Source organism: Lynx rufus, unplaced genomic scaffold, assembly GCF_022079265.1.
Source record: "Lynx rufus isolate CCGP_SWC_20201006 ecotype Redwood Valley unplaced genomic scaffold, mLynRuf1.p SCAF_11, whole genome shotgun sequence".
In the NCBI taxonomy this organism is placed as follows: Eukaryota; Metazoa; Chordata; class Mammalia; order Carnivora; family Felidae; genus Lynx; species Lynx rufus.
In genome coordinates this window covers 28,004,146-28,029,124 of record NW_025814825.1, presented here as the reverse complement: position 1 = coordinate 28,029,124, position 24,979 = coordinate 28,004,146, and the positions used below count along the sequence as shown (strand labels likewise).

Below are 24,979 nucleotides of genomic sequence, written 5' to 3'. Positions count from 1 at the left end.
GAAAGGCCACTTCTAGGATGGCAGGCATCTTGCAACAGCTTTAACCAGTAAAGCCTGGAATGTTTTAAAAACAGCACAGACAGAATGAGGCATTTCTGTCAATTATGGTAAGGAATCGCCATAAGAACAGGATGGTCTGGGCATAGAACCAGAGCAGCTGGACCACAGAAAAGAGAACGAATAGAATTTGGAAAAGGCAAATGGGAATCCTGGCAGGGCCAGAGTCGAGGAAACTGTTTTTGCCAGTACTTCTGGAGCAACAAGAAATTTGGGAGATTGGATATATCAAATTGCCTGATTTACTGGTAACATAATGATGGGATGTGATGATGCTTGGATGAACTTCCAGGGCATTGGGTAATGTTACCTGGGCATGTTGCGGGCTCCTGCCATCTGCAGAGACCTCTCGGTTGTGGGCAACGGGCCAAGTTAGGGAAGTCTTACACCACGTATGACGGAGAGCCCTGTGGGCCGGGATCCCTGAATCTCACTACGACCACCCTCTTGGGAGGGCCTCATTGAGTACACTCGGCACATGCTGTCCTTGAAGAACTTGGTGGGTTTCACTAGCCTGATCTCTTCACAGAATTTGGACTTGGCTTTTCTGGAAGTAGAGTGGGGGCTGCCCTCGGAAAATGTATTGCCCCTTAAAAAAGCAGGGTGGATGCTCTAGGCCCCATTATCTCTGGCAGATGGTGATTACCTCTGCATTCCTTTAAACGTTGAAACAATCTGTCTTAAATATTTAAACACTTGGAAAGTATCCTTATGGATTAGCCTCAAATGCTGATTTTCTCAAAAATACCTCAAACAGTAAAACTCTACACAACTTTCTGAAGCATTCTCTGAACCCCACTGAAGCCCACTGCTGAAAATGAACAAGGCCAAATGTTCTAGAAGGCTGGGGACTTTCCTCGTGGGCTTGGAGCCTCTGCCGAGGTTCTGTCCTTCCCCCACGAACTTTCAGTCTCACACATTCCAGCAGAAACTCACAAAGTACCACACAGCACATCTCTTCCAGTCATCAGCAAATCTCCCAGGCTCTTCCAACCGTAGGAAGAGAGATTCTCACATTCTCGACTGGGTGCTGATTTGGATGTTTAGACAAACAACACCCTCTATCTTGGAATGAAACAAGTGTGGCGAGGATGCCCATAAACAAAGGATGTAATCTTAAACAATTCATCGTATTTCCCCCCACGAGCAATTGAATTTATTAGCTATATTGCTAATCCTGAAAGAAGTCAGTGAATACAAGTGGTGGGGCATTGATGTGCAAGGGCCTGTCCGAGGGGCTCAGATACCATGCGGCTAAGCCAGCAGGGCACCCCTCCAGCTGTGCAGTGCAGTCAACAATGTAGGTGCCCATGAGGAGGTTCTTCTCCACACTGAGAGTCTGCTTCAGACCAGCTTGTGCGACCAGAGAAACAGGAATGTCTCCTGATAGCTTTGATAGCCGCATGTCCTGTAGACCCCCAAACCCCTCTTTCACCCCTGTCAAGTCTGATAAACTGCCCCTGTCCTTACTCACAGGATAGCTGGGGAGGCTATGTTGCTAACCTGTGTGTTTCTGGGGTGCAGGCTGCACAGCTCATGAATCCTTATTTCCAGGGGCGTGTGTGGGCTCCCAAGTGAGCTTATTTGGAGGGAATTAGACCAGGTTACTTGGCCGAAGTTGATCAGAGCCGATTTTGTTCCCCTGACATTTGGGCAGGCCTTCCTTGGCCCCTCACCCCATCCCAGCCATGCTTCATGACTCCTTACACCCTATTACTCTACTCTTTATAGTAGAATATCCTAGAATTGGCCTCATTACCCTGCTTGTGGTTATTTCCTTACTCTTGGTCCTTCTACTGGGTTTTAAGAACCTTCAAGGCACAGCAGTGACATTATAATCTCTGCCTTTCCTATACTTAGCATAGATTTTGGAACAGAGAAATCGTAAAGCAAATAATATTTTTAGTGGGGTTTTAATACTATATATATGTTGTGCTCTATTATTAGCAACAATTTTTTAAAACGTTTGTTAACAAAAAATAAAAATAAAAAAATAAAATGTTTGTTAACAACAACACAGACTAAAGATGAACCTCTTAGCCATTCCATAACCGCACAACGGACATGTATTCCCTGCCAGCCACTTCTTGGTGCTCTATGCTTTCTCTTTAATTTTTACAGTTAGGAAATATTATCCCTTCTTTGAAAGGGGGACCCTGAGACTCAGACTGCAGGCCTGGGACGAGGCAGACCTGAGACTCAACTAGAGATCTCACTGGCATGACAGTCAGTGCTCTTTACCTTGACTGTCCAGAAATCACACCTAGAGAGGGGTTGTAAGTATCTACATCTGCCCTCATGGTGGCGACCCATTGAACTTAAGGTAAAATGCAAAAGCCCTAAGGAGGCAGCAAGCCCTGTGTGTTGTGGCCCTGCCTCGTCTTCACCCTTGTACATCTCCGGTTCAGGTCACCCAGTCGCTTCTTCTTCCAGTTAACTGGTGGCATCCAGCTCTTTCCTGATCAGGAACTTCCCACATGCCCTTCCCTTAGCCAAAAACACATCCTCAGAATACTTCCGTCCATCCTCCTCCTCCAGATCTTAACTTAATGGTCACTTTCTTGGAGGGGGCATCTGATCGGCCCAAGTTAAAGTCTCCTCACATCATAATCTCTCATTGTACCTGTATTTTCCATGTCTCTTGCTCAACACGAGTAATAATGATCGATTTATTTGTGTAGTTATTTCATATCTATCCCTCCAGAGAAGTAGAGTGAAGTTACCAGAGAGCGAGGCCTGTACAGTTGCACCCCTAGCTCATAGCTCAGGGTCTGAGGCACTCTGGGTTGACACCTATTTACTAGTGGATGAATGGGTAGATGAGAGGATAAACATGCTATTTCCTCAACTGCTGACAGCGTGGGTCCACATTCACTGCACAGGTTACACAAGTAGGTCTGAATCGTTGCTGGTCAATTATTGACTTAGCCAACTAGAACTTAAACCAAAGGCCTTCCCGATTCTTTGTTCCAGGTCCAGGGTAGATTCCTGGCTTCTGTGCAGAGAAAAGAGCTGTTCTGCTTCTTACCTGGACATGATCTTTGTATAAAGACGCATATAGTTCCTGTCCTCTCCTTCTGTAGTTCTCGATACACGACACGAAATCCTGGAAGAGAGAAAACAGGCCACAGCTTAATGACAGTTGTGATTTCAGATAAAAACTTCTCCATTCTGACCAATTATCAGGGGAAATAACGGTTACAAGTTTTGTTGGTCAACTCAGTCACAACCTCATCAATAAAGACTTCACTTACGCTGACACCACACACACAGATATGCACACACGCACACACATGTGCACACACACATTCACACACACACACACACATACACGTCTGTGGGTTACTTCCACTTCCAGCTATCGTGAGCTAGCTTACAACAGGTCAGTCTTCCTCCCAAGAATAAAAAGAAAAGCCATATTTGAATAATCTGCTTTAAGGCAGCAGAGAGTACCAAGAGAGCCAAGACTTAAGAAGTCAAGATCTTGGAGATAAAGAAAACTCACTGAGATGTGCCCAATGCCTGATATCTATGAATTTTTGCCCCTGGGGTATTTGCAAGTTTGCAAATAACACAAGAAGTTGAGCTGAACAGAAAGTGGTGGGTAAGAAGCAGAGAAGCTTAACGGAACTCGTGATGCTTTCAGGTGGCTAAGGAGACAAAAATAGGAATTCAGGCTCACCAAGACACCTAGGCCATAAGAGACCAAGAGTCCAGAAATAGGACAGTACAGAGCGGCAAGCCCCGCTTTCTGCACTGATGTTCTCTTTTAAGCAGTTTCTGATTTATAAGCAGTGTAACTTGTAAAAACCAACAGGATTTGGGCTTTAAAGTGGGATCTCTCAAGGGCTGCGCCGTAGAAATAAAGGCGGATTGGAAATAGACCAGGTCTTACAAAGCTGAAACCTGACTTCCAATGGGCTCAAACTCTGAGTACATTACAGTGATCTGCCCCCACTCCAAGTACATGCCAGAAGGCAAAGAAAGTCCTTTCTGGAGAAGGATCCCACCATGTGAAGCCTCTAACTGAGAATTTCATACGAAATGCTCAGTAGTCAAGCAGAAATTACTAGATGTGCCTGTTAAAAGGATGAACAGAAAAACAGATAATAAAAGCATACCCCCACATATATCCAGACATTACAGTTAACACACATGGACCTTAAAATAATGCAAGGTAGTCCAAAAAATGCAGAATGGAGGCTTTTGCAAGAGATATGGAATCTATGGAAAATAACCAGATAAAATTTCTAAATCTGTGAAATGAATTAATTGAAATTAGAAACTCCATAGGTAAGTCTGACAGCAGAGTGGATACAACTGAACGGAGGGTGAGTAAAATGGAAGAAATATTCTTGCTAAATATGATGAGATATAAGTATGGAAAATACTTAAGAATAAAGATAGATACGTATGTAATATACAGAAAGCATCTAGCATATGTGGACTGGTGTCTCCAAAGGGGAGGAGACAAAGAAACAATATCTGGAAAGCTAATGAGAATCTTCCCAAACGGATGCAAGACTCATTGAGCCACAGATTTGAGAAATTCTGTAAACCTCAAACAAGAAAAATACAGTTAGAAAACCACCCAGAAGCCCATCACAATTAAACTGCAAAAAAGAAAAAAAGAAAAAATATTCAAAAAGATAGCAAAAGTTCTTATCATCTTTAAAGAGGCGACAGTAAGAATGGTAGGGGCCAGAAGAAAATGGAACAACATCTTCGAATCATGAAAGAAAAAAAAAACTGACAAGCTCAAAGCCTCTACCCAGTGAAAATATCTTTCAAAAATAAAGACAAACCAAAACATTTGCAGGCGAATAATACTGATAGAATGCATTACCAGCAGAACTGCATGAAGTGAAGGAGCTTTTGGGGTAGAATGAAAATGATTTCATATTGAAACATATATCTTTGGAATGAATGAAAGACTAAAGAAATGGTAAATATATTAGTATATCTAAATGAATTTTGGCTATTGGAAAATAATAATAGCAATAATAATAAAAACTTACAGGATTTAAAAAATAAGAATTAAGATACATGAAAAAATAACAAAAGATGGATGGGGTAAATGAAATAGTGTCCTAGGTTTCTTCAATTAAAAATTGGGGGGGGGGCCTGGGTGGCTCAGTCATTTGAGCATCCGACTTGGTCTCAGGTCATGATCTCAAGATTGGTGGGTTTGAGCCCCATGTCAGGCTCTGTGCTAACAGCTCGGAACCTGAAACCTACTTCAGATTCTGTGTCTCCCCTCTCTCTGCCAGCACCCCCCCACCATGCTCTGTGTCCTTCTCTCTCTCTTGCTCTCAAAAATAAATAAACATTAAAAATTTTTTTTTAATTTGGAAAAAGGGTCTAATTTACATTAGACTTTAATAAAGCAAATATGCACATTGTAATTTCTAGGCTAACCACTAAAAACATAATAAAAGAATATGTGACTTCCAGGTAATAGAAGGGAAGTACAATACTTTAAAATAGTTGATAATATGTTGAAAGAGGGAAAAAAGGAATAAATAACAGATATTACAAACAGAAAATTAAAAAAAAATTTTTTTACCATTTATTTATTTTTGAGACAGAGAGAGACAGAGCATGAACGGGGGAGGGTCAGAGAGAGGGAGATACAGAATCTGAAACAGGCTCCAGGCTCTGAGCTTTCAGCACAGAGCCCGACGTGGGGCTTGAACCCACGGACCATGAGATCATGACCTGAGCCGAAGTCGGCCACTTAACCGACTGAGCCACCCAGGCGCCCCCAAACAGAAAATTTTAAACAAGGTGGATTTAAACTAAAATTGTCATTAATTACATTCAACGTAAATAGACTAAATGCTCCAAATAAAAGATAAACTGTATCAAAAAGGAAAACCTAAGTAAATGCTACTTAAAAAGAGATACTCCTTGAAATAAGGACACAAAAGGTTGAAAGTAAAATAATGGTAAAAAAAATAAATAAACTAGACAAAGGCTAACCAAAAGAAATGTGGTAAAACTGTACAAGTAGTAGTCTTTAAAATAAGAAGTGTTATTAGGAATGATGATAATGATAAAGGATAAATACACTAGGAAAGTATAAGTTCTAAATGTGAGGCATCTATTAATATACCTCAGAATATATAATATATAACATAACAGAATTGAAAGGAGAAGCAAACAAGTCTACAATCATACTGGAAGAAGATAACTTATCTCTCAGTAACTAACAGAAGAAGCTGACAAGAAATAGAAATAAAGAATATTTGAAGACTATAGTAGGCAAGCCTCATCTGATGAATTGTTTAAAAAATTGCAGAAAATAAATGATACAGAACGCTCAAATGGAATTACTACTAAAACCTGCCACAGGATGGAACATGGAACAAACATAAAATAATTTCAAATGACTGAAATTACACAGAATATACTTTTTTGAACATAGTGGGATTAAGTTACAAACAAAATTTTTTTAATCCCCATATATTTAAAAATTAAGCAATATTATTTTAAGTAGCCCATGGGTCAAAGAAGAAATCAAAATGGAAGTTAGAAAATATTTTAGCCTAAATGAAAATGAAAATATCACATAATCAAGCATGTATGATAGAACTAAAACTTTTTTTGTGGGAATACATGTAATATACCAATAGTATTATTAGAAAAAATAAGCATGTAATCTATCAAGAAATTTGAAAAACAATTTAAACCCAAGGAAAATACGTTTAATATCTCCCCCAGAAATTCTGATAAAGAAAAAAAAAAACAGTCAAAAGTTACCAAGAGCAGGAAAAAGAAAACAAGACATCATTCTAGATTCTACAAACATTTAAAGAATCGTTATGAATAACTTTATGCTAATACATTTGAAATTTGGATGAACTACACACACATTCCCCGGAAAACATAACTTACCAAGACTGATACAAAAAGAAACAGAAAATCTAAATTGTGCAATGTCTATTACAGAAACTAAATCTGCAAATAAAACTCCCCCAACAAAGAAAATTTCAGGCCTGGGCATAAACAGTAATTAGAGGATGAGAGACCAAATTTGAGAAAAAATTCAGTGGAAATCAGCAATAGATAAAGCATAATGTGTCACTACATAATTAATACCAATCCTTCTTAAATTTCCAAAAAACAAAAACAAAAACAAAAACAAAAAAACAGAAGAAGAGGGAACACTTCTAAACTCATTTTATGAGGCTAGCATCATCCTGATACCAAAGCCAGATAGACGTCACAAAAAGGAACATTATAGGCCAATATACCTGTAAACAGAGATGCAAAAATCCTCAATAAAATACTAGCAAATAGAATTCAACAGCACATGACAATAATAATACACCACGACCTACTAAGATTTTTCCCTAGGATAAAAGGATGATTCAACATCTGCAAATCAATCAATGTCATATACCACATTTACAGAATGAAAGAACAAAAGAACATGAGCACCTCAAAAGACTCAGGGAAAGCATCTAACAAAGTTGAACATTTATTTATGATAAAACTCTCAAAAAAAAGAAGTATAAAAGGAATTTACCTAAAGACAATAAAGGCCATATGTGAAAAGCCCACAGCTAACATCATAATCAGTGGGGGAAACCAAAAGCTTTCCCTCTAAGATCCACCAGAAAGCAAGGATGCTCACTGTTACCACTTCTATTCAACATAGCACTGGGAGTCCTAGTCAGAGCAATTAAATAAGAAAAATAAATAAAAGACATCCAAATTAGAAAGGAAGAAGTAAAATTATTTCTGTTTGTAGATGATGTAATCATATATGTAGAAAACCCTACATACTCAACCAAAGAAGAAAGAAAGAAAGAAAGAAAGAAAAAGAAAAGGAAAGGAAACTGTTAGAACTAACAAATGAATTCAGTAACGTTGTAGGATACAAAATCAACATGCAAAAATAAGTCATGTTTCTATACACAAAGAACAAACTATCCGAAAAGGAAATTAAGAAAACAGTTCCACTCACAATAGCAACAAAAAAAGTAAAATAAAATAAAGTAGACCTGTCTTCTCAAATAAAACAACTGACAGTATTTTCTGACAATGATAAAATTAAGCTTTCAAATTTCAAATATTAGAATGTTAGAAAACGTGTACCTGCCTCTATAAGCTTGACAGTAGCTAAAATTTTTAATATTGGTGGTGACATGAACATGTTTTTTTCCATATTGTCCAAGGAAATGTGTCAACATTAAGGAGATCTACGTAACTCAAGGAACCAATATTCCAAAAGCATGTTAGACACATGTTATACAATCATGTATGAGTTAAAATATCCAAAGTGCAAAATAGATCAATATGTTAAATGGACAAAAAATTAACTGATAAAGGTTTCAACTAACCTTTAAGAAGCTATTACTTGTTGAGTTTTGGTGTAGTATCAAAGAACGTCTATAATTTCCTTTCTGAATTCAAACTGCATATCTACACGGAGCTAGATTTTCTTCATATATTTCAACCAAAAAAAAAAAAAATACAGTACAACTGATTGAGTAAAGAAGCAGATACAGGAATTGAATCCAGCTGTCCTCTTACTAAGCCAGACAGATATTAAAGAGACCTGCAAAAATATAAAGCAATACTCCCCTTTTAATAATTTTTATTTTGAAAAACATATTCATTAAAAGTGCTATTTATTTTTAAATATAATGGATTTATTACTGTTACTTTTAAATGAATTAATAAAATGCATTACTTTTTAAATTTTATCTTAATTTCTAATGTGGTAAACATCAATAGATACAATAGACATAAACAAAGCTTTTTGGAGTCCCCAGTCATTTTTAAGAGGGTAAATGGGTCCTAAGAATTATTGTTCCAACACTATGAAAATCAATGAATTACCACTCCATGCAATGACATAGATAAATTGCACATAGTCTGGAGGGAAGTAAGCCAGAGAAAAGCATATATACTATGTCATTTCATTTACATAAAAGTAAAAGCATGAAAAACTAATGTATGATATTAGAGGCTAGGATAATGGTTCCTTGGAGAAAAGAGGGGTCTAGTGACCAGGAAAGAACATGGGGTTTGGGAGTGCTTCTGGGTAATATAATATAATGCTATATTTTCTTCTCTGAGTACTGGTCACATGTTCACTCTGTTAAAATTCTTAAATGTGAAGTGATCTAAACACTTTTTTCTATGTGTGTTACATTTCAATAAAATAAAAAAAGTGTTTATCAGCACAGATTCAAAAATATGAAAACAATATAATTGTAAAACCCCACTTATAGTTTTGAAGTAGTGGGAATAGAATGATTTCTTTCTTTTCTTTGATTTCCTTTTTTTTTTTTTGCAGAATTTTCTTTCATATGGCTGTTTACACATATTTACACACATTTATAAGTAAAGCAGTCATTATGAGCATTGTAAGTGACATAAAATGGTGACAAATTTGACTAATTTTACATCTAAGGCAGAAGCCCAGACCTCTTTCATATACGGTGCTCTGGAGACTTGCAGCAGAAGAGAGCTCTTGGGGAGCACTTGGACACAAAGCAGCTCCTGTCACGTAGCACATGTGCCACACATCTTGCCAAAAAGGGATGGATGGGCCTTGTGTGGGTGACCCCAGGGGCCTCAATGGGACCAGAGCAGGGAGTTTCAGGCAGGCAGACTCTAGCAAGACATGTGACAACATGTCCAGACTTCCATGTTGCTCCGTGTTGCTAAATGAGGGTCTGGAGGTAGAAAGAGAAGTCCAGGGACCTTGGTTCTTGGTCCTTACTACCTACAGTACATGGGCAAACCACTTGATATGTCTTGAGATTTGATTTACCATCTATAAAATGAGGTTAACAGTATCTCTTCTGATTATTCCAAATAGATGTTATGAAGATAGGGTGAGACTGTAGAATGAAAGTACTTTGTAAACTGAAAAGGGTCACCCAAAGAGACTATTTGTATGTAGGTCACAGACAAGATCAGTTAAAAACAGTTGACTTAGATGGTCTCTTCGAACTTCACAATTAGATAAAATTCTGTGTGAGTTAAGTTATAAACCATCTTTACTCTTCAAAAAAATAGCCTAGCTACAATAGCTATAGCCCAGGGGTGTTTGCATCCTTGCTCAGATACTTCATTTCTAATGTCAAATTTACTCTCTATTGTTAAGTTCAGAAAACATTCATTGTCCTTCTATTTTCCAGGCGCTGGAGTACAAAGATGAACCTCATATCTGGTTTTGTGGAATGTGATGGAAGAGACAGATGGTTATGAGCTGCCATGACCAATGTTGAGACAGAGCTATGCACAGGACATGGTAACACAGGACCCAGTAAACACACAGAAAAGGAGACCTCATCACCAATCATGTTCAGGGAAGGTTCTGTGGTTGAGATGTTGCTTTAGCCGTATGTATCTTAAAGGAGAGGTTTTAAATAGAAGTCTGATGTGGTCCATTAGCATTTTAATTGCTCACTCTTACAGCAATTTGAAGGAAAGACTGGAAGTAGGGAGCCCCCTTAGGACACTACTGTCACAGTATAAGTGAGACATTAGATGGAGGAATGAGTAAAGTGGAGAAGTCAAATTCAAGAACTATAAGAAATGTAAAATTGGTAGGAATCAGTCACTGTATGAGAGAGTAAGAATTTCTCCAAAATTTCTGGTTTGCCTAATTGAGTGAATTAAATTAGATAAACTAAGAGAAATTAAGAGAGGATGCCTGGGAGGCTCAATCAGTTAAGCTTCCAATTCCAGGTCAGGTTACTATCTTGTGGTGAGTTCGAGCTCCACATCGGGCTCTCTGCTGTCAGCGCAGAGCCGTCTTTGGATCCTTTGTTGCCTTCTCTCTCAGCCTCTCTCTCTCTCTCAAAAATAAATATACATTTAAAAAAGAGAGAGAGAGATCACAAGAACAAGAGAAAGCAAGTTTAAATGATGTGATGTGTAACACGCTGAATTCAAGTGTCAGAGGTATGGCTGCACATCCCTAGAATAAAGCTCAGATGAGACATCCCAGGTTGATGAATTTGTGAGTCATGACCAACCAGATGATAGGAAAACCCTGAGAGATGATAAGATCCCTCCTAGAGAGTAGGTACAGAGAGGAGACTGGGGAGACAAGGTACAAAAGCTGGAAAACACTAGCAAAGTTCGGGCCAGCAGGAGAAAGGTTAGAGAGGTTTAAGGAAAACCATAAAGAGAGGCCATGGAAGTCAAGGCCATGTGACCACAGTGAATGCACCAGAGAAGTCCTATAAGATGAGGCCTGAAAACATCCATTGGATTTGTCTGCAGGAACTGGTCATTGGCAACTTCTGAGAGTTGTTTCAGAGGGATGATTAGATAGCAATAAGTCAACTAGAAATAGGATAAGGAAGTGGAGACCATGAGTATAGGCAACTCATTCAAGAAACTTGACTCTGAAGAAGAGAAAAAGAGGTGGGAGCAAGGTCATAGGATAAAAGAGGAAGACCAGAACTCAAGTGTATTACCTTGCTGAGGGGAGCTTGGCAGTGAATGGGAGACAGTTGAAAAGCAAAGGAAAAGGTCCCTGATGGTGCAGGTTCTGCCAGATAAACGAGAAAAGATGAGATCGGCAGCCCAAGTAGAGGTTGACCTGAGCACCGGGGGAGGGAGAGGCTCTTCGTGCTTGGAGGTGAAAGGAAGGACCTAGCACATTACAGAGGACAAAGAAGTTTCCATGTGCATTATCACATTTAATATTTAGTCTCCTGACAAATCTGTATGATAATAAGTGGGATAAGCGAGGGTGAATGACTCCAACAAAACACTCCAAGGAAGTGGAAGCCCCGGAAGATGAGCTCTTGGAGGCCGCCATCACGTGTGTCTCCCCCACGCGCATTTCCACCCCATGCGTCTCCATAGTGCTAGGCAAACACTACTCTCCAGTTGGGCTTTGAGAAATTTCATGCTCTAGAAAGTTGTCACACTTGGTATGTAGAGACAGGAGGTGGGCGATTTGGGTCGGTTCAAGGGCAGAGGCCCATCTGCCTGGGCAGCAGTGAATGTGGCACATGGATCAGGGACAAATTCAGAGCAGAGCTCTGCATCGTTTATTGGAGCTAAATAGCCTTTGCTTAGCAACTGCCTGTGTGTTAAAGAGTTTGAGAACCTCTGAAGTAGAACAAAGGGCCTCAGAAGGCTGTTTGGAGGTTTGAGAGGGTCCAGATCTGGTTTAGAGCCCGTGCCCTGCTGTCCCAGTGCCTCCTTAGGGAAGGGCTTGGCTACAGAATCCAGACCAGATCTTGGACTGGGGAATGGGGCATATCCCACTGTGGGCTCACCTGTAAGTGAGCTGACCGCGGCTTGGTAGGGCCCACCTTTGCCAGGGCACCCCTGGGGCTGGCCAGATGCTGGTGACCCTCTTGCCCACACGGCCCCACAGGAAGTGCCTGCTGTCCTCTGATGATGGTCGTTACACTTGTTTGTTTAAAGCATCATTAGCCCTGTAATCACAGCTGTGTGGCCCTGCAAACACAAGGAAGGCCAGCATCTGAAGACAGCCCCTCAGACTCTGCTCAGGAACTTGGGGCCAAGATTACAGCTAGAGCTCCTGGCCTCTCCAGCCAAGCACCACACGTGCTGGGTCCAGGACTAAACTCTTCACCTGGACTGTTATCTACTGTGTGCTGACACTTTGTACCTCTCTTTTGAATCCTCACCATTTTCTCTGCTTGTAATTTCTTGCAAAGAAACCCTAAGATATATACACAAGCATTCACTGACAACATTTTCCACCATCCCAGGTATAGTAGCACAAAATGAAACAATGTAAATATCAACACATGGGAGGCTGGCTCTTCCCTATGAGACAGTATTATGCAGTCATACAAATCATGCTCTCCCAAAAGGCCACCACTAGCCCATAACACCTTTGTGTCCCTTTTTGGGCAGATACTGTCCTGGACCTGGATGGATGACTTGAATAATGGAAAAAAGGCTGGATTTCAGCTTCCTGTTGCCACTCTGGCCAGATGCCTTTGCGTGCAACCTATACAACTGTTCACTGCAGCCCTGGTGGCAAAAAAGATTTAATGGTATGGAACCAGGTTTTTGATATATTGATTTTTAAAAGGAGGTTGAACAGCCATATGTTAACAATAATAAGAGTTAAATCTGTATAGATTTGCATAGAAAAGAAAACCTGAAGATAAAAACAGTATGGTGGCCAATAATGCTGTTGGCCAAATAGTGTCAGTTCTCTCCTCCTATAGGGACGTGGCATGATCGCCCTTCCTGCTACCTTTTAGCTAGGTGGGGCTGGGGAGAAGTGTGCAGAAGCTTAAAAGACTCATGAGATATTTGCTAAGTTCTTTTTTAATTGCCATGGTAACACTCAATGTTCTAGATGATGGCTGCTCCACGAGCTAATGTCTCTGAGGGAGGACAAGGCACGGTAGACTCCTGGCCAACTCACAAGGCACTTGTAACACAAGTGAGAAATAAGCCTTCGCTATTTTAGGACAATTCAGTTCGAGGATGTTTGTTACCGCAACATAACCGAACTTATCCTGAATAATACACACTCCAAGAATGTTAGAATGATTACAGTAAGGATGCACTAAAATACATGTAAGGCATGTGGATTCATGTTTGTGATCAATGGACAAGAGATCAAGAGACCTACGGTGAAAACAAGTGTGAGGTCAATTAAATACTCTCAGCAAAGAGCTGGAGCGATCAAACGCAAGATAAATAACAGGCTTAGAGGATGATAGCCCAAATTATAAAATAAATATGGATGAGACCCTACGGATATAAAAAAAAAAAGATTGAATAAATAAATAACGGGGCAGAAGAGAAAAATCTTCCTTACGGAAGAATTTCAGATAATATATGTAGATGATTTCCTTACCAGGAGCCCACTCTGAAGGGTGGGCTGGTCTTTTTTTTTTTTTTTTAATTTTTTTTAACGTTTATTTATTTTTGAGACAGAGAGAGACAGAGCATAAACGGGGGAGGGTCAGAGAGAGGGAGACACAGAATCTGAAGCAGGCTCTGAGCTGTCAGCACAGAGCCTGACGCGGGGCTCGAACTCACAGACCGCGAGATCATGACCTGAGCCGAAGTCGGCCGCTTAACCGACTGAGCCACCCAGGCGCCCCAAGGGTGGGCTGGTCTTAAGGACTTGCTTCCAAAAAACCAAGTATGGGAAGGGGAATGAGAGGAAGTCTGCAGTGGAGAAATCTGGGAGACAGCACCAGGACCATGTGATGATTTACACGGGTGTCACACACCCCTGACCTGATGCAATGTGGTGAAAGCTCATTCTCCTTTGTGATCTTCATTCCAAAGCTTCACAGCCCCAAGCGAGTTATGATAAATATTAGATAAAGCAAAATAGAGGCATACTCCCCAAAACATCTGACCAGTACTCTTCAAAACTGTCAAGGTCATGGAAAATAAGGAAAAGTCTGAGAAATTGTCACAGATCAGGGGAGCCCAAGGAGACACGATAACTAACTGTGATGCAGTGCCCCTCACTGGATCCCGGATCAGTGGGAAAACTGGTGAAAGCAAAATGAGGTCTGGAGTTTAGTTACTGCAATGTACCAACGTCAGTTTCTTTGCTGTGACAAATGCACCACAGTAATCTTACATGTTATCAACAAGGGAAGCTGGGGGAGGCACACATGGCAGTATTGAATATGAAGATGGAAAGTATATGAAAGGTATACCTAGACAAAAGTGTATTAGAAAATACACTGAAATTCTCACAGCTTCCCACCCAAACCCCATTATGAAACTGTGACGGAAGGTAAGAGTCACTGCTCTCCCAGCTGGGCACGGCTCCACAATGCCCTTGGGTATAAACAATTCATTGTGCTGAGTGTAATTCTCATGTTCAAAGACAAATGGTTTTTTGGCAAATCTCGTTCCCCCTAATTGCACGAGCCAACCACTTCATCAGACACTTAACAAAGAAATTAATTCCCCAAATGGTGGGAAAGCTGCGCGGTGGATATGCAGACGTACGGTGCCGAATTCACAGAGTCAAAATGGTATTGTTCTCAATGAACAATGTGAAGGAACTGTGAAAGTACTGTTGACAGCTTGCTTTTCGTTTCATGGATATATTTTAAAACTTAATCTATATAACATGACTCCACTGTAGGCAACCTTCTTTACAAATCTTTTAGGTTACAAGTATTCACTAATAATTCCATAAAAAAAAACAATAACCGTTCGATGTGGGTGTCAGATCTAGAGTCCTTTCACCCCTGGTTTCTCTGGCCAAAGAAAAATGAGACAGGTTCAAGTCAAACTCGGGTGAGCTCCCATCCATGGAGGCAGGAGTGAAACCAGATGTGGAAGAGACGGCCCCACCCCCCAACCACGGATCTCACGTTCTCATTGGTCACTATCATCGTTACTCACTGGTCACCTTTTCTCCATTGGTGGGGGCTGAGAGGAAGAGAGATTTGATTAACAGTGTAATGTCACCGGGTGTCAATGAGCGACAGAAGAAACCATGCTCTGTGCACGCACTTTGTAGGTACCATGAAACCATCATTACTACTCTTCTCTTTCCTGGAAACCTCCTCAGGACTCCCACGATAGAGTAGAAAACTGTGAGAGCAGTATTCTGAATTATTGCGGCTGGGTTTCCCACTAGCACCCTCCCCCCATTAGAATAAGCTCCTTGGGGACACTGCCCATCTCTGTCCCCAAGGGCCAGGTAAACAGAGACAACAATAAAAGTTTGAGAGATTGACATGAAACTCACAGACCCTTGTCACTCCTCCGGGCCATATTTTCTGCAGCTGTTTATTCCCTGTGTGTAGTGAAGCACTCCATGTGGTCAGGATTAAGGAGATCCATCAGGGCCAGTGGCAACACTTTCAGGTCTGGCCTTCATACCCCCTGCACTTTAAACCCATCTGAGGGGCGCCTGAGTGGCTCAGTCGGTTAAGCGTTCGACTTCGGCTCAGGTCATAATCTCACAGTTTGTGAGTTCGAGCCCCACATCAAGCTCTGGGCTGACAGCCCGGAGCCTGCTTCAGATTCTGTGTCTTCCTCTGTCTGCCCCTCTGCTGCTTGCACTCTGTCTCTCGCGTTGTCTCAAAAATAAATGAATGTTAAAAAAAATTTTTTTAAACCCATCTGATAATCAGGATTTTCCTGACTGTAAAACATTCAATAAAGTTCTTCTGTTTATGCCTTCTCTGTAAAAGGCTGACGCATCTACCTTTAAATAGAAGTCCTTGGTGGAGACCTGGTTTGGGTTACGTGACAGAAGCAATTAAATGCTTTCCTTGTGTGTTCATTCATAAGCCACGTATAATATCTATACATGTGCACATAAAATGTCAGCAGCCCATCGTGAAGGAGGGGCGTGTGCCCAGCGAGCCAGGTGCGGTCATGGTTGAGGGGTCTTTGCGGGATATCTATTTGGACAACTCAGGCCAGGAAACGCTCTTTTCTCCAAGTGCCCAGATAATTGCACTTTTCTCTGCTATGGAGACATAGCCCCTGGATTCTTAATAAATGTCAAGCAATACGAGAGTAATAATCATATTTCCAGCAATAATGACAAACAACTGGTGCTCAGAGTGGCTGAGGAGGGACCAGATCACCACAGCGCAATTCATCTCTTGTTAAATTCACTCACATATTAATTTCTAAGATGAACGGTGGTTTCTAATTTGTCTTTTTTGAACTGTGATGTTTTTATTAAATTCAATCGTCATGAGTGCATGGAGAATGACTACTCAAAACAACAACAACAACAACAACACTCCAGTGCAGCAAAGGACAAAGGCTTTGGGATTGCGGGTAACGAGTCTTCTCGACGAAGCCACCCTCCCTCCTCTTTGCCTCTTCCTTGGGCGTCAGGGCCTCCATGAGACTCCGACAGATGGGAAGTGTGAGAAAAGAGATATCTGTTGGTGAAGCCGCCAGTCTGTGATGCTTTGTTATGGCAGGGTTTTCACTCCAGATAATGCCCAGTGCTGAAACTGCCATGTCAAAGAGGGAAAACAAAAGGAGACTGGAGCTTGTAGGGAGGATTCCTTCTTTAGGCTTTGAGAAGAGAGACAAGGCCACCTTGGCCGGGACTGTCCTGCCACTGCCTGCCTCCAGAGCAGAACTCTTGACCTGCGTACTCAGGACGGCCCTGACTGCAATCTGGGTCCACAAGAGGAGTTACCTGAGGGTGGCCCTGACCGTATCCCTGACCTCCTTGGTGCTGAACACACTTGCTCACCTCGGCTCTCTTGGGAGGTCACCCCAGGGCTTGCCAGTAGGCATCCACTGTTGGGCTGTTTGTCACTCACAGGTAATGCAATCAACACCAACACACCTGCCTCCTCCCTTAGGCTGGGCCCTCACAGATGCGCCACTGTTGAGTGAAAAATAGATAGCTGTGGCTGTGCAGGGTCACGGCCAGGCTGGAGAGGGCGTGGCAGGCTTTCACAAGGGGCGGGGGATTTAAAGTCCAGGAGAAGCAGTTGGTCCTCTGGTAGGGGGAGGCTCGTTCAGGCCAGACAGACCCACATTTGCCCCAGGGTACAGATGGGAGAAGACAGGGTGCACTGTAACCAAATACGGGTCTGCCCTGCAGACTGCACAGGACTGGGGCGAGGGAGGGGTTTAGAAAAGCAGCGAGGTCAGGTATCTCACCGCGGGATTGTGGGTCTGTGTCCTATTCCGGACGGCGCGGCAATAAATGCTGGGTTTTGATCAGGGACGTGACATGGTCAGATCACATCCTTAAAAATTCCCAGTAGGGGTGGCAAGGAGATGCTGGGCAGGGCCATCTGCTTTGGTCTCCCTAGGTCCCTGTTCGCAAGCTCTTCCACCTCCGGGCAAAAGTGTAATTGATGGGTGGGGGATAAACGTATGAACTATGTTGTCTCTTGTTCCACAATGGCAGCCAGAAAGCTAGAGCACAGTATAGATGCTTGGCTGTTACTCTTTATAGACTGCATGTTAATGATCTTAATTCCCCGGGAATTGGCTTTCTTCTTCTATTATTATTTTTTTTGATCTCATTTCTGTGTTTTAGCATATGCGTCCTTATCTGAAGGTAACATAAATCCTCTGGGGAGTGAATCAGAATATAAATAAATACATGAAATTAAGTTAAGATAAACTGGATATGATATTCCAGTAATACCAGACTAGCAGCTAACCCACAAAGCAGATAGATGGTCACAACTGTCCCTCTGCACCTGAAGGGGCCCCTTCCTCGCTACCAATCTTCCCTCACATCCTTCCTCCCCTTCCTCCTCCTCCAAGTCTCAGCTCAAACACCTCCAAGAAGCTCATGTGAGGCCCTGTCTCATCTGGGCACTTCTTGGGCCTTAACCTCCTGTTACACTGTAATTATTTCACCCTCCTAAGAAGGTGGGCTCCCTGGTCAGGGACCCTGTCTGTACTGGCCTTAACTCAAGGGCCTGGGATACGATAGGACATCAATGAATGTGCATGGGATTTTGGAGGGAATGTCTGCAGAAGAAATGGGTGCTTAAAGATGAGAGAGAGAGAGAGAGGGAGAGAGAGAAATAGAGACGGATACAGATATAGTCAAGGATGCAGACATATTTTCTGATCCCCCAGAGAAGCTAGTATGGCACTCGACAGCTGGTTCCTGCCACCCTCCTCCTGGATCACTCTCCCATTTGAGCTCCATGCCCCATTTATATGGATCTGTTCTCAAATACACCAACTCATTCCCACCATCCCACTAGCTGGGCCCATTTTGGGAATCGACATTCCCCAGGTGCCGGATGGCTACTCTTTCCTCTCAACTGAATTATCACATCCAACCCACAGTGATCACGAGCCAGTCTCTAAGACACCATCTATTTCCTCCAGATCGTGTCACACTATCGAATATTTTCTCATTTATTCCCTTTTGCTCACAGTCCGTTTCCCAAACTGTTAGCGGACACCTCATCTCTTGCCCCAGCCCATACAGCAGCTCTTGGACACAGAGGTCCGAGGGTGAGGGACCATTTGCAAGAACCGATGCGACACAGACCCATTCAACTGCACTTTTGATTTACTCAATGACCTCAGCTAATTCTTCAACACCCCTAATTATACCAGTAGACCCACCAGCACCCGAGGACCCCTGAGCCTTTCTCCCAGGCCACCAGGACTGGACGGCCATGGTTCCTTCTGCTGTCTCCACTCTCCCCCCGCTCTTCCAGGCCACGGAGTCGAGTCTTCACCAACCCCCATCGACAACAGCAAAGGGAAGGAAATTTCACAACTTCCTGTTCTGAGACTTGGAAACACTTTTTTAATTAACCAAAATGGTTTCTCATAATAGATGGGTCCCAGGGCGAGAACGCGGCTGTAACTCACGTGGCAGGCGCCTGGCGGCCGAGCTGGGAGTGGGGCCTAGCGGGTTGTGAATGGCAACAGCGCCTCGGGAGGGCCCCGCGCTCACTCTCCACCCCATCACCATCTGCCGTTTTATCATTTACATAGTTTGGGACACTTCTGTCTTAGGAACTCAAAAGCGTTCTTACATTGATGAATATACTTGTTTTAAAAATCCAAATCTGGACAAGGAAACAAAAAGGTGTTTCTCCCAACCTTATGTCATAATTTTTCAAAATTGAAAGCATTTTGTAGGACGATGATACCTTCCCCCAACCACAACATTGGTTTTGGGGACGCAGGTATGTCGCACATTAGAAAATCTGAACCTCAAAATAAATTCCTGGGCATAATTCGCCTTTAAAGTAAAGGACTGTATTCAGTTTTCAAAAGGATTCAACCCAGGATTCCTTTAAATTGCCAGGTCCCTAAGTTGATTTCAAATCTGTTTCAATTCATAAAATCTTCACCTGTATACATTTTTTTCAGAAACTCATCTACTGTAATTCTTCTTAGATGCCATCTAAGGAGAGAGATCAATAAATGACAAAAGGATTCTTTAAATATAGAGATCACGCACCATTCATCTCCATATTTTTAGAGAGGAACACTCTGTCTATTCAATAAATTACTATGCTGTTGAATTGCATAGGATGAAGTATTTGTGTACATTAAAATATCGTGGATTGAGCTGCAGACTTGAACCTCAAGTTACTTTGAAACATTCCTCAACGACACCCACTATATATGGTGCACAAACACAGCCTGATTTTGTAATAAAAATACTACAGAGATGAAAGAAAGAAAACCAGAAAAACTAGCAAAAGGAGGTGAAAGGTCTAGTAAACTTTTTCAGACTAGATGTTTCTGTTTGGATAGATGTCTCTGGAGAAGGAACCGAGTATTTGTCCCTAAAGACTTTTCAAACATAATTTAGATTCAATGCGCCTTTCAACAGGCAGTGGTCAGGACCTTATGTTGAGAATATTCCATTGATTTGTGGAACTTGCATAACCTCAGTGCCTGCTCTCTTGGAGAGGGTTCAAGCTAAATCATCTAGCTGCCAAGAGCAGAGAAACTTTAGCCCCATTTCCTGTGAAGCTGAATGAGCAGAAAAGCGCTCAGAGGTGGTTTTGGGCTGCTCTCAGGTGGGAGAGCCCTTGGCATCATGGCACATTTGTGGGGCATCATGACGCTGCCATCCCTTCGTGCCAGTCACAGAGGAGGAAATGTGTGATTAGCAGGAGGCAGGGCCACAAACCAGCCGTGGGATGAAGTGAGTTGCTGTTGGTATTGATTATTCATTTATTGTATGGACTTTGTATTCTTAGGAAGTCACGATATAGCAGACCGCACTTAAGGGGCGCCTGGGTGACTCAGTCGGTTAAGCATCTGACTTCAGCTCAGGTCATGATCTCACGGTTCATGGATTTGAGCCCTGCATCGGGCTCTGTGCTGACAGCCTGGAGCCTGCTTCGGATTCTGTGTCTCCCCCTTTCTCTGCCTGCCCCCCTCTCAAAAAGAAACATTAAAATTTTTTTCTAAAAGATAAGTTTTAAGAATAAACAGTTGAGAGGAAAGTTCTGGTAGAGACAATTCTGTTTGCTGAGGTAGGTGCTTGCTGCCTGTTAGGAGAAGGTCAACATCATCTGATTTTAGTAGTGGGATCCCTCGATCGGGCCAAGGTCTCTGCCAGCCTAGCCACTATCCTTTACATGGATTGGAAAAAGGAGCCCCCCTCCGGACTGACAAGTGAGAACAAAAATGCAGACCACATCACAACACACAGCTTGCCACCAGAGCTGGGACAGATGTCAGGGCCCATCCCCAAACTGCCTATCTCTATGTAGATCCTGTGTGGGTTTCCTCTAGCGTGATGCCACTGCTCGTCACAGTCCAGCTGGCCTCATGTCCCTCACCAGTCCCTGTACCATGATGCTGTCCCCCCACCTGCCCCAAGACACCAGCCTCTCTCTGCTTAGACTATGGGCATGTCTGCATCCACAGTTATGACGGTGATTCAGCAGACTCTACTCATGGCCAAACCCTGAGGTCGATCCTTTCAAGAGAACAAGGGACAGTCTCTCTTAGGCCACCGTATTCTCTCTGCATTTATCTGAAATCTTGTTCGCACAAAACTGAGGGGTCTGGATCCAGCACCACCTAAATCCATCCCTGGAAAAACCATGCAAAAATTGATTGAGGATGTTCAAATATCATGAGCAGAGACTTTTCCTCCTCACTGAACAGGTGACATCAGCTCAGTGCTCAAATGACCCCGTGTCTTCATGCAAGAAGATGGTGGAGGTGGGTATCACACCCACGGGGCTCTGACAATAGATTGTGAGATTTAATAAAACACCTGCATTCTAGGATTCAGTTGGGATTGTTTAAAAAAATGAGAACTTTGAGACTTTGGGCATGGTGGCTTCTGTCTTAGGACCTTCTCTTCCAGCAAATATCTGGGGATGCTGTGATGTTTCAGGAAGCGTCCTGATCTATAATAAAATTATAACATTTCTTCTTTTTTTTTTTTTTGAGAGAGAGAGAGAGAGAGAGAGAGAGAGAGAGGGAGCAAGCAGGGGAGAGGGGCAGAGGGAGAGAGAAAATCTTAAGCAGACTCCACACCCAAGTGCACAACCATGAGATCATGACCTGAGCTGACATCAAGAGTCGGACACTTAAGCGATGGAGCCACCCAGGCGCCCCAAGTTATGATATTTCATCAGAAACCAAAGGGCTGCCCTAAAAAGAAGAGAAATTTGAACTTGGAATCAAAGGTGGCCGTACCACAAGTCTGATCTGTGCAGCCTCCCTCTTCCCTGTGTGTGTAGGGGCATGTGCGTGACCGGCTCTCAGCCAGCCAATGATTCCATTCCCTGAATCTAACCTGTCAGGATCTAACCTAAAAGATTTGACCTAACATGCCTTTAAAGGGCAAAGTCAGCTGGAGGTTTAAGTTAGAGAAAGCTCTCGGAAAAAAAAAAAATCAGTTGTGGTATTTTTAAACACAAAAGACACAAACAAACCAACATATGAAATAAAACACAAAGCACAGTAGCAAACATATCAACTAAACCTTGTGTCGTATCAGTGCTATAACCTGGCAATGATTCAAACACTAAACAACAGAATGGCAACTTTAATATATACCATTAATAGCAAAATGTCTGCTTTTATTGAAGAAAAAAACAAAAACTATGTTGCTCTAAGCAGTTTTGAAATGAATATCTAATTCAAAACTTCCCCTGTGCATATAATTGCATGCTAATTTACATTTTAATTACTTCCTAAGAAATCAAAAGCATTTGTTGACAGTAGAACATAATGTCAACTTCACGGTGCACTGTTGGTGGATGCTTAATGAACTTAATTAGATAATTAGTGATGTTAATTATCCTTCTATTACGAAGATAAGGATGTCTCACAAATGATGCACTTGGTAAAGAAACATCATTAAAGGTATCAGTGTTTGCTTTGTTCATTTACTTCTATTTTTCAAACTCCTGTAACAAGGACTTTTGATAGACTAGTAACATTTAAGATTTCTTTAAAATGGAAAGAGAAATGCCACCGTCTCCATCAGCCCGTGACTGTTCTTCCCCGGCGATCTGGATAGTAACACTGGTGTGAGTGATGCTATGGCTCTTTCAAACCCTCTGCTGTTAGGACCAGTCGCCCATGTTCACTTCTGGTGTGGAGTTTCTCGTTCGAACCAACTCCTCCCTGGTCACCTCTCAACGATGTGATGAGTGGGTTCTAACATCAATTGTTTGAAGAATGGTGTGCGTGTACGTGTGTGTGCACGCGTGAGTGTGTGCGTGTGTGTGTGTGTGTCAAGGGAGTAGAGGAAATGACTGAGAGTACCCTGATTGGGCGCCCAGACCACTGGAAGAAAACCTAAAGGGCAACTCACACAAGCACCCCAAGCACACGCGCACGCACACCCACATGCACTCGCACACCGCACGCACAGGTGTTGCCCCAGCCTGACTGCGTTCCCGGGACCCTACGATGCTGTGTCTCCACCTCCATCACCAGGATGCCTTGCTCCCGTGGGAAGATCGGTTCCGGGTGTGGTGTTGGAACACCACTGCCTGCAAGACCAGGGCTATGATTCATGCTACAGAACTTCAGCTGCAGTGAAAAAGGGCACTTCAGGGTTTAAGAACTAAGATAACGGACCTCATCATTTTTCTCTTTCTTGCTCCCTAAAACCGCCACAACCAGAGTGTAACGGACGTCCTTTCTGGAAATAATTCTAGTCCAGACACACCGTAAAGAGCTCTAAGGCCAGGCTGGGGAGAGTGACACTATTTTTAGGGTCAGTTATCTCAGGAAAGGCAGCAAGAGAAAGTACGTGGTTGGCAGCCTTGCCCATGGCAATTTTAAAAACCAAGATTGCATTTAGCAGAAGACCTTAGTCACTGTGCTCCCATTCATAGAGCGATTTACCCTTTCCAAAGACTCTTTTTAAATCATACTTTCATTTGTTTCTAAGTGGTTCTATTTTTCTAACACAGTCCGATTTAATTACTTGCTCACAAGACTTCCTCCACCACTGAACACAGCAGGATTTGCCAACACAGCATTGTGATTTCTCAAGTGCTTGATTTCAGGTTTCTTAAATCACTTTTCTCTTTCCTATGATTTTCGGTGGCTTTGTCTCTCCAGCTCTTCTCCTTATTTGACAGTCTCTCTGTCCTGCTGCCACGCCAGCGAGAACATATTATCAGGATTGTACCTCTCTCTCTAGAGCCTCTGGCTTCATTTCAGAAGTCCTCATGTGTCTTAATTTTCCCACAAATTCAGGCCACCTGCTTCCATGCATCTTGTTTTTTTTTTTTTTTTTTTTTAGTTTTTTAAAAGTTTATTTGGAGAGAGAGTATGGAGGGGGGGGGCAGAGAGAGAGGGAGAGAGAGAATCCCGAGTAGGCTCCACTCTGTCAGTGCAGAGCCCCACGTGGGGCTTGAACTCATGAACCGTGAGATCATGACCTGAGCTGAAATCAAGAGTTGGGCACTTAACCAACTGAGCCACCCAGGTGCCCCTTCCACACATCTCTCTTAAAGGCACATGTATCTCCTAGGAAAGTCCCTTCTCTCTTGCCCACAAACATCACGTTGAGGTAAACCTAGTCCTTGTGACAGCCTTCTGAATTTCAGATTTAAAAATTTTTCTACTTTAACTCTTACAGTGCAATGACTCTGGGAACTCGGACTTCTGTTCTCACAGTTGCATTTTGACTTTCTCAGCTGCTACCAGCTACTCTAGCACTTACTCCCCTTCATGTCAAAGCTTATTTCTTTCTATTTTCAAAAATCTCTTCTCAGCCCCATGGCTCTCCTGCCTTATGAGCCTTTTCCCAGGTGAGTGACATGTGAGGCCTCGGCCTTCAGTGCCGTTCACCCCCCCAAACTCTGAGGCGCCACAGCGCCCCACTCAACAGCCTTCTGTCCTCCTCAGTCCCCACCCTCTCTCCTGAAATGGGGCGCGAAGTTCTCTGAGGCTCATTGTGCCTTCAGCCTCAGCAAGACCAAAATCACAAAGCAGCAGGCGACAAATACAAACTTGCCAGAAAGAAAGACCAAGAACTGCTGGATGGCTCCCA

The 24,979-nt window shown here is 42.6% G+C and overlaps 1 protein-coding gene across 9 annotated transcripts in view; it reads right to left on the bottom strand.

Annotated features, from left to right (window-relative positions):
- Positions 1 to 24,979, bottom strand: part of WDFY4 (WDFY family member 4) — a 293,352-nt gene that overhangs the window by 111,339 nt on the left and 157,034 nt on the right. For all 9 annotated transcript variants that reach the window (XM_047073092.1, XM_047073091.1, XM_047073085.1 and 6 more), the window contains one exon: positions 3,086 to 3,163. In XM_047073092.1, the coding sequence (XP_046929048.1) occupies positions 3,086 to 3,163 (78 nt within the window). The remainder of the gene's footprint in view (positions 1 to 3,085; positions 3,164 to 24,979) is intronic.